At 33.1% G+C, this 14,315-nt stretch overlaps 1 protein-coding gene across 1 annotated transcript in view; it reads right to left on the reverse strand.

Annotated features, from left to right (window-relative positions):
* Positions 1 to 14,315, reverse strand: part of TRDN (triadin) — a 223,256-nt gene that overhangs the window by 22,136 nt on the left and 186,805 nt on the right. Inside the window, exons 36-39 of the mRNA XM_072410214.1 lie at positions 6,902 to 6,946; positions 5,992 to 6,039; positions 4,239 to 4,514; positions 2,623 to 2,673 (exon numbers count right to left, since the gene is read on the reverse strand). Coding sequence (XP_072266315.1) covers positions 2,623 to 2,673; positions 4,239 to 4,514; positions 5,992 to 6,039; positions 6,902 to 6,946 — 420 coding nt within the window. The remainder of the gene's footprint in view (positions 1 to 2,622; positions 2,674 to 4,238; positions 4,515 to 5,991; positions 6,040 to 6,901; positions 6,947 to 14,315) is intronic.

Genomic DNA, 14,315 nt, shown 5'->3' on the forward strand with positions numbered 1-14,315 from the left:
TTATTTTTAATGAAAGCTGCACAACAAATATTTTTAAATTATTTTGCAATTACATTAACTTGTAAAAACTTTTAAAATGAAAATTGAGTTTAATATCTGATTTTCTCCCAACCTTAATACCAGTGATAATGGACACTTCAGGATTACATTTTGGGCTTTATCATAAAGATATGACATTATCAAATAAATAGTTTCTTTAAATATGGTTATGCGTACACCTGTATCTTTAAATCCTTTATTATGGTATAGCTGCACTAAACAAATGAGGCACTATAGCTTAAAAAAACATTTTTCATAGTAAACAATCATGTTGATGTTGTAGAACCTAATTGAGTTGAAATATTTTAAAACATGTAATAAAAGATTGCATGAAACACTACGGTAATCATTTCCCCCATTCCTATTCCCTGAGTCTCTAAACAATAGCTATTCCTAAGCACATGATAAAGACTGATATGTAAAAGGACCAAGGGGAAAAAAATAAAACAAAAGCAACTAGAAAGGCAACAAGATGCTGTATAAAAATTTTCTGTTTGAAAATAACAGTTGAATTTACCAGGCCACATACTCACATATAAAATCTTTATGAAATACTTTGCCCCTGAGAGAATACTTTAGCTTTCTTTTTCTTTCAGCATAAAATATTCTTTATAGCTAGAGATACAGCAACACTGGCAGAAGATTTATTTGATAACATAAAAAGATGCCAAAGAATGCATGACATTATTACTATCACAGGGAGGCTTGTGAGTTTGTAAACCAACTTCACATGTACACTAAAATTTTATGAGAGTAATATAAAAGCTATGTGCGTTTAGTATCATTTCATCTTATCTATCACACTATGGGCCGAGAAAAATGCAACCTCTAAAATACATGTCTTCTGTATGTTGGTGGGAATGTAGTTTGTTTATAAAGCTTTCTAATACTATCTATAGACATCAAAAGATCAGTGGGATAATTGGTTAGTGGGTAGGGTATTATTATTTTAATTATCATCTAGTGATTATATTTTATTTTTTTATTTAAAAATTGTACCCCTTAAATCTGTATAGAAGATGTGGTGCAGATCCAGATGAGAGATTTGGAAAACTGCATGCATCACTGGAAAGTGGCATGACCCTCTTTTGAAATAAAAAGAAAAAATGCCCTCCTGTGGTTAATAAATAAAATCAGACATCACCTTTTATTTTTTGAAAAAGCAATCATGGGCAGGTAAAAGATTACTAATAGAATTCTAACATTACCTTATGCCAAATTTGTATCTTAATCTTAAGTAATTCAGATTATAGTTAGTACAGTAAGTCAGTTTGAATGACAAAAGAAACTGCTGAAAACCCCATTTACATTTCTTTTTAAAGTATATTCACTGATAGTACATTATATATGAAGCTTTGAAGGAGCTGTGACACCCCTTCTTATTGCAATAATATTGAATGATAATGGTAAATGTTCATGGGCAGCAGGGTGGCTCAGAGGTTAGTGTTCTGGCCTTTGCAGCGCTAGGTCCCATGTTTGAATTTTGGCCAAAACTATCTGCATTGGGTTTGCAGGTTCTCCCTGTGTCTGCATGGGTTTTCTCTGGGTACTTCAGTTTCCTCCCACATCCCAAAAAACATTCCCCTAAATTGACCTTAGACTGTATTAATGACATATGACTATGATAGGGACATTGTGAGCTCCTTTGAGGGACAGCTAGAGACATGACTATGGACTTTGTACAGCACTGAATTATATGATGGTGCTAAATAAATACTGTGTACTAATAATATTACACATAAAACAAATATAACCAAGGGTTGAAGGATTCTAACTACACTTTAGCCTGTGGTCAGTATAATATTCTATGCATTCATTTTGTTGCAGAAGTTACCATGATGTTTAGTAATAGTGGTTTTTGACCTTAATTATATATCTCATATTGTTCTATGCTTTTTCAGCAGCATATATCAAATGTTTTCAGCAGCATAAAATTGTATATTAGTAACATTAGTAACCAGATGCAAAATTATTCTTTCTTATATAAAATAATAATAAACAAAATCTTAATAAAATTTGCCTGTATTTTTTTGTTTCCAAAATAAATTAATTCAGCCTTAAAGTTGCTTTAGCCTTACTGATACAGAAAAGTAAAAAATAAATAAGTAACAAAAAAACAGAAACAGTTTATAAATCTACTGTACTTTGCCAATTTTTCCTGATAAGAGTAAAGCTACGTACACACTTCCAATTATTATCGTCGGAAAACGAACGACGAACGTTCCTGCACGATATATATGAACGATCTTTTGCCCAATCGATCGTTCGTCGTTCGATTGGAACGATAAAAATTGGAAGTGTGTACGCACCTTAAGAGATTTCTGAATTCCATTAAGATGAAAATTTAAAGTTATAAATTGCCGGGAGCAAAGGCATTGTAGTTGTATGGAAAGACTAGGACACATGGGAGCCCCAGTTAAGGAATATATTAAATTATTTCAGTTCCAGCACTTATACCACTTACTGAATAGTTAGAGACAAGTTGTCAAATTAGCTAAGGTTCTGAAAACTGTCTGCCAAATGAATATAAAATGAAAAAGCTTTTTGTCAAAGTAATTAAAGTTACATTTTGTAATAACATACCACTTGGTAATGTCACTGTTATCTTCACTTCTTCTTTTTCCTTTTCTGGCTCTGAATGAAAAAATTATATTATTTTAATTCTTGCTACAAGTGGCTAAGTTTATAAAATACATTGTTGGGAAAAATATGTGTAAACCTTTATCAGTTTTCTAGATTTTTCATAAATGGCTCCCATAATGTTCTAATGCTACTTTAGTAAATCAATTTCAATAAGCTTGGGTTTGCAGGCAATCATAGCTTTTTTCCTGCCTCAATAAACATGTTTGATACCTCATATAAGCAAAAGAATTCTTTTGAGGTGTAATACTGTAAAGAGTTACAAAAGAGTACTAAACTGTTATCAGTTACCAGGAAACAACTTGAGAACAAGTAGTTGGCGTCCTAGAAATATCATTGCAAGGCACATTGAACCATCTGCAAAGATGCGTCAAAGAATCCATAGGTGAAATTCACACATCCTTATCTTTTTTATTTGATAACATTTGTGTGAATTATAACATAACATCAATTATGTTTTTACGAAATGATACTATAGAGGAAATATGTTCTCAATAGAAAACTACTGCTACCTTCTTCAAGGTGGTTTAAGCCCACCTGATGCTACCACTGCACCAGTGGAACTATGTTCTGTGGTCAGATTAGACACTGGACCATCTGACAGATATATACATTTTTACATCAGAAAACAAACCAAATTACTGCATTCTAACATTCTAAGAATTATTTATTATTATTTAAACTACATAGTTTTAGCATTATTAAATATATTGTGTGTTGTAATTGTTATTCTCTATTTATCATTGAGACTTAAATAAAGATAAGGTTACATTTTATATGCCAATCATTAAATTTTAGGGCATGTGTACACCAACAGCATATAAAAAGAATGCACTTCAATGAATATTGAAAACTTAATGAAGGGCAGCAAAGTTCAATACAATTAAAATGTATGCAAATATGTGCTTTAGTGTCAAGTCCTGTAGCATTAAAAAAAACATGATAGCTGCACCTGTTGAACTATCATTGAACACTGCAGTAGGAACAAAACAGACCACAATACATTACAGAATACAAATGTTAGAATATAAGTGAAGTCTCTGGTCTCTCCTTGTGTGAACATATGGTTTTTAGTGTAATACAAGGATGTTGGGAAATGTTGTCTAGCAAGTGTTGTCTACCTACGTTGGGTGTTCCATAGTCACATCTAACAATATGGCAAATTCAGAATTTATTTGGGGGGTGGGGGGACTGTGAAAAAGTGTCCCCAAAGAGCAAAAACTTTTAAAGTTTCAGAAAATGTTTCAAAGCAGTCATCTCATTGATTGACCTTCCAACCATCTGAATCAGGAGGCAAAAGCTGTAGTGCAGATTGCCAACACGTTTGACCCCTCATCTTGCTTTTTACGTTAGCTTCACTACCTGACTGCTTTTACAATTTTCCTAATTACATTTTTGGTAATTTTCTCAAAAACTAAATGAAGAAACACCTATTGGCACAGCACTTTCTGTTGTGGAATGCAGCAAAGAAACATTTGCTGCTCAGTTATTTGCTACTTTATGTTTTTCAAGCATATCTTAATATTTCCAACATATTGCCATAAATAAAAATGAAATACCTCTTATTACTTCCACAGCAATTTTCTCCTCTAGTTTATCTTGTGATACAGGCACAGCAATTTTCACCTCTTCTTTTTCTATTGATATTGGCACAACAATTGTCACTTCTTCCTTTACTGGTAATACAGGCACAGCAATTTTCTCCTCTTCCTTTACTGGTAATATTGGTACAGCAATTTTCTCTTCTTCTTTTACTGGTAATACTGGCACATAAATTTTTGGCTCCTCTTTTTCTGGTAATACTGGTACAGAAATTTTTTCTTCCTTTTCTGCTTCTGAAAAGTATTTTTATTATTAATAACTATTATTAATAAAGCAATAGCGAAGCAATTACTTAGATATTAATAGAGGTATTATTAGAGGTAGACTTTCCTTTTCCAGCCTCATAATGTAGGCAGGCTATTAACATCCTTAAGCTTAACGCAAGACCACCATAATCTTGCAATGTGAGTGTCAGTGCATAGGAAAAATAAAAAAAATAAGAAATATATAGTGCATAGGAAATTAATATTAAGAACAAATAATAGCATAATCCACTGTTACAGAGGTCTTAGGATAAAAACACATATGGAGTAATTTTTAAACACATTAACACATACAATGTCATGAACAACATTATTCATGTACAAATGTATAAGCTGAAGAGATAAAGACTGATACTGATTTTCTAATAACTGAAGTGTAAAGGTATCAGTCAGCAGTCATATGTAAAAATAGCTTTATTTAGTAACAATTGCATCAAAGGCATGTACTAAAGTTAGAGACATCAGAGGGAATTTAGCAGTTCTTTAAAAGGCATTTGTTTAGTCCAACACAATGGGCTTGATTTATTATTATCTCCGAGATACACTTTCATCAGTAAAGCTAGGTGATCCACCAAACCTGGAATGGATTTCTTAAAAGTCATTTGCTATTTGTTGGTAAATGTTTTCATTCCTGCACCAGATCTTTTTCAGGTTTGCTGGATCACCCAGCTTCACTGATGAAAGTGTATCTTCTCCAGCCTTGGAGAGCTTTATTTAATCAGGCCCAATGTGAACAGTGTTTGTCTACCAAGGTGGTTTATTCAGTAATGGGTTAAATTCAGTGATTAGGTAGAAAGACTTGGTTTAGATCTGTATTTTACAACATATAGTTTAAATTGAATGAGCAGAGGTCAGTCCTTGGATTTATTAATTAACTTGTATGTATACCAAAATGTATATATGTTTCTGTTGATTTCTGTGAGATTGGGCTACTCATAAATATAAAAATCATTGACAGACTATTGATTATGTTTTTAAAAAATTGTAACATTTATATTCACTAAAAAAAATATAATAATATATATGTGTATGTAAAGCCGGACAGCTTGTTTTACTAAATTGATGAATAACATTTTTTTCAAGTAAAATAATCAGTAAAAAACAAAATTATCTTTATTTGTTACTATTTACTGGAAAGTGAAAGCCAATCCAAAAAATGGTGCTGTCATCACAGCAAGAAGTAAGATAAAATCTTGCAAAGGGATAATTTATTTGGATGTCAAATGCCTAAGCAGGAAATTCCTTCCCCATTCCGGTTGTTTCTCTAAGGAGAGGAAGTGAAATCTCCCCAAAGAGACACAAGCAACAAAATAGATAAAGTGATAAGTCTTTCAACCTCTCCCTGATCTGTAAAAAATATCTTCACTTTAACCCAAAATGAAAATAAAGTAGCTGGTGTAGCTTTAACTTTGGGATCACTTGGAACAATTTTAGAGTGGTAAATTACCTGGCAGTATCGCAACCTTTGGTTCCTCATCTTTTACCTTTACTGGTTCTGAAAAAATGATTACATTTTCATCAGAAATGAAGAAAAGAAAAGATAAAATATTTTTTAAATGTTCTAATTTACAAAAAGTTAAAGGATGTTAGTGTACAAAATACCATAAACTTTGATTACATTTTTCCATCAGTCCAATAATGTATTCAGATTTGACCCCACCTTTTCCCCACAAAGCCATCAAATGGGTGAGTTCTTAGAAGAAATAAGATTCAGCGTTTAGGGCATATATTACCCTATTGTCAGTTTAAAGCTATATAAAATATGATTTGGAAATGTGAATCTACTCAAAGTAGAAAAAAGTACCAAACCTCTAACTCATTTATCTAAATCAAGAACAGCAGTGCAGGGTTTCTGAAGGTTTATTCAGCAAAGATTAATAGTGTTGCTAAGAAACAGTAATGCTTTAACTCTAAGCACAGGCATGTACTAAAAAACAATTCCTGCAGTGTAAAATGCAGGCAAAGTGAACCTTCTAAACAAATGGAAGGTACACCTTTTGGCAGGTCTCTCACCAAAAAAAAAATATTTTCCAAAAAATACTAAATCATACCTTAAGGCACACTTTCTGGGTCTGATTTATTAAAGCTCTCCAAGGCAGGATAGGATACACTTTCACAAGTGAATTGAGTGATCCAGCAAACTTGGACTGGATCCAGGTTTGCTAGCAACAGCAAAAAAGTAATTCCAGGTTTGCTGGATCACCCAGCTTCACTGATGAAAGTGTATCCTATCCTGCCTTGGAGAGCTTTAATAAATCAGCTTTATTAAATCATGCGCTCTTTATCTGTGAATTTGAATAAAAGGCTACTAAAATGGATATTTATTATATATTTAAGAGATAAGTAATCTTTGTTACCTATTTGTGCTGTCACGTTAAGTTTTTCCTCTTCCTTAGTAGGTTCTGAAAAAAAACAAACATTTGTTTTAGTAGAGAGCAGGCAAGATTTTGTTTATAGTAATATCCAAATATATCTATGACTGGCAGCGACATTTACAGTGAAACTAATAGACCAGTAATGGGGTCTGCAGTTCCTTGATGCCAGTATTTCCTTTGTTTACTACACTGATGTAATTTGTGCTTTGTTAAAATTAATATAAAATGCTAAAACCGAAGTTATTTTGAAACACATAAACAATCAAGATAAAGTATTCGATGGCCATTTACAACAAATAAACTGCTAAACTCCTAATAAAAAAGTTATGATTGTCAAAGTGTTATTAGCTTGATTGCTCCTGGAATAGGTCAATTTCATCAATTTCTTTAACTTAAAAATTGATGTCTGGCTTTAATTCTGTAATAAAACATAAGGGAGTATGAAAGATTTGGCCCTGTAAGCAGATACTGCTGAAGGAAATGGTCTGTTTAAAGTATGAAAAGATAAAATTTGTTATAGCTTTTCTGTATAATTTTATACCGAATACTTTGCCTTATGAACCACTATAACCTAAGAAAGTTAGACAGGAAAAAATGGATATTTCATAAACTAACTGTAATTGTTTTTCATTTATTGTCTGTATTCACTGTAGTTTTTGGAAGGAAATTTGAATATTGATATCCCTGTACTGTATGCCTAATATAAAATAAAAGTATTTTGCTAAAATTTGCCTTCTAACATTTTGAGCTTTGGTGCCAAACTTGCAGGCAAAAACACCCATATTAGAATATCTATAATAATAGATATTATTATTACTGCTAATAATAATAATAACTAACTGATAATAATATATATTACTGCTATCAGGGACACTGCAACAGTACTTTTTTTTTGTTCGTTCAGTTACGGTGACAATGGTTTTATCATTAGTGAAGAAGATCAAATTAAATAATTGTCAACAGAAGAGAAAATGAGGGGAAATTTCTATACAGTTAGTCCCTGTGTTAAGGACATCCAACATACGGACGACTTCTAGATAAGAACAGGGCTTTCCTGCTCGCTTGTGTTCAGGATGGAGGCTTGATGGGGCGGAGGGGGTCGGTTTGCATGACTTGCAGAAGAAGTCTTTTGGTAAACACAGCTGAGGTTGTGGGTTATCTTAACAGCTGAGCTGTTCTGCAACCCCTTGTAACTCTTTAATGACCAAGACAAACCCTGCAGTTTTTTCTTTTTGCATATCAAAGCACAGCTTGCTCCAGAAAAGTAAATGAATGTCTAGGCTCTATACAGTTGTTTTTTTTGCTTTGTTTGTTTTACTCAGGTGAGTCACCACGCTGCCTTATAATATGTTGAGACAAACATCTGTCCTAATTGGATTTATTAAAATAATGTACCTGTTCGGACTTACATACAAATTCAACTTTAGAACAAACCTACAGTCCCTATCTAGTATGTAACCAGGGAACTATCTGCATATGTATTCCCAGATGGCAATAAATGTTTACAAAGTTTCAAGTCCTTACATGACTATACACTAGGATATTGTGGATTAAAAGTCAAGTGGTTTACTATATATCAATAACATATGATGCAGAATGTAGACAATATTTTACTAATATATATATATATATATTATTTACAAATTTTTTTTTTCACCATCATCATAAAAAGTTAAATAGTCTTTGCTTAGACTGGGTAAATAGGAATGACAAATAAAAAACAGACATTTGTGCCAATGTAGAATCCTTTCTAAGACTTTGCCATTTGTAGCCACAACTACAATTGCTTAAAAGAGATGTTCCAATACACAATAGAGTTTAGGTACAAGCAAAAAAAGAAAATGGATTACTGGGGGTAACACTATCCAGAATTATGGGCTTATTATACAACAGCTGCACGTAAACCAGGTGATTACATGTCTACTAAAAATAAGCATATCCCAGAAAAGTACATTGATGCAATCATGAATGTTCACAGTTTTATTTATCGCACAGAACACTTTGACAAAGGCAAACAACGACAAAGTTAGTATTTCAGGCTGAATCATGTACCAGTTGGTTGGATCCCCTGCTAACTTATCTAAGATTCCAGTGGAGAGATTGTTCTGCAGTCTTTTTTACTTCTGCACCCCTACTATCAAGACAAGCTTTTCACTCCACTTTAAGACTTCTACAACTACCTGTTTTTCCACATTAATGAAAATTTACGAGGAAATCCCGAGAGAAATAACAAGTACTGCATGTGATTCAAAGTGTCAGCAAACACAAAAAAATACAAGTTCAGTGGTATGTAAATTTAACCTAGGTTCTTAACATATTTTATAACAAAGCATTATTTTCTAATTATTAATATTTCTCTGGCTCTGATTCCTTTTGCTAAGTCATGTTTAAGAAGAGTGCTCACAACAGGTAGCAAAATGTGCCTTACTGTTAGAGGCATAGGACAGAAATACATGTTTATGGCTACAACTTACCTCTTTATAATAATATTTATTATTACTTATAGTAGCAGTATCATTAGTTCTAGTAGTATGTGTTATTGGTTGTCATTAAATTGCAATTTCTATTGAAGAGATAATAGATTTATTATTTTTTATATAGTTTTTTAATTTTTTAACCTTATTTTTTACAATCAACTAGTAAACATCAAAAAGTCATTATTTTCTTACCAAAGTCACATGATTTGTGTTACTTTAGTTTAATTTAAATAATTAGGTCTGTCTTTAGTGTAGCCTTCTGGTGTTGTAATTATTTTCTCTGTAATGGCATTTACGATTGCATTGTAGTAGATTTTAATGGACTGCAAAATTAGCTATATAAATAACTGTAGGCAGTATATAAAGCTTTAGCTTGGGTTTAGTTTAATAAAATGAACAGCACATTAATACATCTATTATTATTTCCTTTGAATAAATGACTGAAAATGCTATTGTTTTTTATTTTGTTTTGTTCAAGTATATGTTCTTCATCTATAGCTGCGGTTTGAATAAAATCAAATGTTTGCCTCAAATATGTTAAAAGTTGTCATTTATTTATTTATTTTTACTTTATTACCTGTCTATATATTTATGCACTACTCCTCATGATACAGTGTAGATTGTAGGACATACCTCGGTTTATCTGATGCTCCTCATAAAACACTCTCCTCAAACAATATTCAGGATTCAAACAAACTATGTTCAATCCTGTTAATAATTCTTGAAATTCCGTCAGAATCACATGACGTGTCAGATTCAATAGATGTTTTTGTTACTCCACATCCCTTTTTTTATATCCTACATCCCCCTATCTGTTGTCCCATTGTGTGGCTCCTTAAAATTCTTAACTATAGGCAATCAATTTTTTTTATTATGTAACATAATAAAATTCAATGCACAAAATTATCTTTATGCAAAATGCTTCTAAACTAATGGAGCAAAATGCTCCATTGTCCACATTTGGTGGAGATCCCAATTATTATTGATAATGAGGCTTTCATAATAATAAATACTAATATTATCAAGAGTAAAGCTGGGTACATATGTGCAATAATTGTTGTTGGAAAGGATCTTTCACAATCCTTTCCAACGACTAATGATTGCACGATGCATGAACGAGCGCTGTACCATCCTGCTCTCTGGAGTTGCACCCCACTGCGGCCTCTCCCCTTTACTTTCATTACGATAGTTCCTTATTCATCGTCCATGGATACGTCAGGATCGTCGTTCAGATGATTGACGATGAGCACTGTACACACACAAGATTCTTGTCCGATGCCGGCCTGAGCCGATTATCAGAAAAGAACCCTCTGATGTGTGTAGCTGAGAGCCACTAAATTATTCTGCTACTGCATAATCTGCTATGCTCTAATTTGTCTCACCTTCCTGCCAAGTAACCTACTAACAAGCGCTGCTGATTTATTTTATACCTAGATTTTAAGGTTAAAAACAGTTAAAATATTCTCTGTTACAGAAAATGTTTTTCTGTTGGTTTTGTTTTTTACACTTGAGAGTTATTTTTTCGAGAGGACATCAAGACACAGAGGACACGGCAAAGCAGAGTTGTTTATCTCAAAACAACAATGCTTAGGTCAGAGTTCTGCTTGTTTACTACAGTAAAATCAAAAACTATCCAGAGGTTTGTACATGCCATCTTCTATTTCAACAGAAATATGAAATATCTATTACTACTCTGTAATTTTGTTAAATAGAAAAATGCATATTGCATTTTGATGAACAAACCTTCTTTTGTTTAACTGAATCTGGTGATGGAAATGTCTAACATAGAAAACATGTTTATAAAAAAGAAAAAGATATTTAAACTAACCCTATGCATCTATTGTCTAATAAATGTGTTAGCAGGAACCATGGTCTCACATAAATTGTTTATAGTTATTGCTTGGAGTACTTTACAGTGCAAAGTGCAAAAGGTTAATGGTCAGAAGAGGCAAAAGGAAACAAAAAATAAAAAGCTAAGCAACAACAATGTTGGGGTAAATAAAATATGTGAGTAAAATACAGATAAAGTCTTATTTATATTTTTAAACATAATTTTGAATGCAGAATTTGTACTGGTAGCTAGCAGGAAAAAAGATATGGAGAGGATATATATGGATCATTTTTTTATTTAGATTATTAGTTATAAAAAAAAAGTTAAAAACATCACTATTTTACCTGGCTTTAGATAATGTAGTCAACTATTATTTAGATAAAGTTATTCAGCATCTAAAATGTACTCAATGCTCTACACATGAATTTATTTTTTAAATATAGTAAAGCCATCACTAATCTTTGTAACTGCAGGCAATGTGAGGCAATTCATCCTCACATTTATATAGCTGAAGCAAAGAAACCTTATCTCAGCAATTTAGACCAACCTGCTTCCCCAACAAGTGTTTCTGGGAAACCCGGATGTTAGAAGTATGGAATTCTGCCTAGTCACTGCGGGAAGGTATGTGCAAAATGAACTGCACGAAAATCATTCAGTGATTCCACTGCTTTTTTTAAACCTAAACTATATTAGAACTTACAAAACAAAATGTGTGTGAGATAGCTTTCATCTTTTGATCTTCATCAGAATTGTCGCAAGTACCTCTATAGAAACAGCTATGTCTCATCCTAATGATGTGACCACTCGTCATGCAAGCATGATGACGTTGATGAGAGTAGTAGTGACAAAATTAAACTAAACACTGGCATGAAAAACGACTTCAGCAAACAGGTTGTTATAAATAGAATTGACCATGGGAAAGATTGTGGAACAATACATTTAGGTAAAATGTTTTAAATGCATCTATTGACTATTTTTTGGAGGTACTAGTTACTGCTTATAATACTTAAAAGTGCATAGCTTGCAATAGGTTTACTTCAATATTCACCAATTCTTGAAATGTAAATACTGCAAGCTTAATGTCACAGCCACATCACATTCCCTGGGTTTGTCTGCCTTGGTTCCAGTGCTTCTTTTAGTTCAACACTCTTATCAACAGGTAAGAAGAAAGGCTGAGGTAGATACTGGTTTTACTATGTTTTTACAACCATTACCAATTTATTTCACCCGGGGTTTAGGTGGGAATATCTGCAGATCGTAAGCTGACATTTAGTAAAGACACATTGGTATCTATAAAAAGTGTTTAGTATACTTTTTTCTCTGAGCTCTCTGCAATATTAATATGTCATCTCAGTGAGTTGGGCAGTAACTCAGGAATGTGCAATTTAGAATTCGAGTAGTGATAACTTTGTTGTTTTGCATTAAGTTTATTATAGGGTTATTTTTTCCAAAACAGTGACGACATAAAATGAAGCTGGAAAACACAAAATGCTAGTGCTTATGGGTTACATGAAAAGACAAATGAGACATTTCATAAGCATATATGCTATAAATTAAAACACAAAACTGAACAAAGTCACTGCACTCCCACAATTATCCTGGTTAGTTCTCAAAATGTAATATTGAAAATATAATTGACAATGGGATTTCTCAAATGGAACTACTTTAAAAATGCAAGACACCACATCAGACAAATGACAATAGTAACACTTTATTTAACATGATTTCCAAAATAACATTCTATCCAATAAATAAAAATGAAGTGGACAACACTCTCTCCTTCTTGGAGCCACTCGTAGACATTTCCATTGATGAGATCTGGGGTTCGATGAAGCACGTTTTGAAAGTACAAGCGCAGCAGAGAGTAGCGAGCATTCACCCTGCCGATGGCAATTTCCCTGGTGCTTTCCGAAGATATGCTGGAAGTGACATGATAGGAAATGATGTGGATCCAAGAGGGAGGTAGGCAAAACGAAAAATTAAATTCCATACATAGAACACTTATTTCCAGTCAATGATTAGTAACTTACATATAATTAAATTGGCAAACAACACACATGTAAAACACACAACAGTAACCAAATAAAAAATGGGTGTTCTATGGTAATTTTGGATGGTAATGCTAATAAAAATAGGCATTTTAATTACATATCTTAATAATGACTATATAGAGTACATATTATTGCAACATCTTGTTTCTCACTACTACCACATCTTATTTCTTCTTAACTCTTTACCTCTTTTTAGAATTACAGCCTTTAAATGTGCACATTATTAGATTAGCTTGAAGGCTGTAATATTGTGACAAAAATGTGACATATATTCTATAATTATTTATGTACGTGGGGAGGACTTAGTGATAAAGCTTGATGGGTCTCTTTATCTCAAGTATGCTTAGTAAAATAAACAAATCCAATTTTCAATTCAAACAAGTTCTTAGTGAAGTTTCTATCCTTAAACTCAGTGGTCCCCAACCCTTTGGATGTCACTGACTACTATATTTATGGACTCAGGACAGCACATGCCCGGGGAGCTGTGTGTCACTAAAAGGGAAAGGATCTTCCCCCACAGTGACATCATGATGCTAGAACCCGCCTCAGGTTTGAGCCCACCGTCCTGGGCCTGTGATGCATACCGGAGACATGATCCGTGGCTTTGGCCGGCGCACCTCCCTAAACAGAGTCCTTCACCTAACCCCGCTGGGGGGTGCACCGACCAGAGCTGTGGGCCACCAAAATGTTCTCGTGCATCAGACCACAGGTTGGAGACAGCTGTTTTAACTCACCACATTTTTCAGCCCTCTTGATCAAATAGTTGTTCAGTCTTGCAGCCTGTCTCTGATTCAAATTAAAAATGGATTTGAATTGGGGGGCTGTATGTACCTACTCAACTCTGCTTGTGTCTTATCATTCATTCTTCATAATGAAATTATGGTAAAAACCCAACAGAAAATGTAGAACCTTCTCATAATAGCTATAATAGATTACGAGACTTACGAAAACAGATGCATTGCACAACCAAAGACAAAATTAACCTAGTTCTAATTGTATCTATAAAAACTGAAATATAAGGTTTCAGATTACAGGTA

This window comes from Pyxicephalus adspersus, chromosome 4 (assembly GCF_032062135.1).
Source record: "Pyxicephalus adspersus chromosome 4, UCB_Pads_2.0, whole genome shotgun sequence".
Classification (NCBI taxonomy): Eukaryota; Metazoa; Chordata; class Amphibia; order Anura; family Pyxicephalidae; genus Pyxicephalus; species Pyxicephalus adspersus.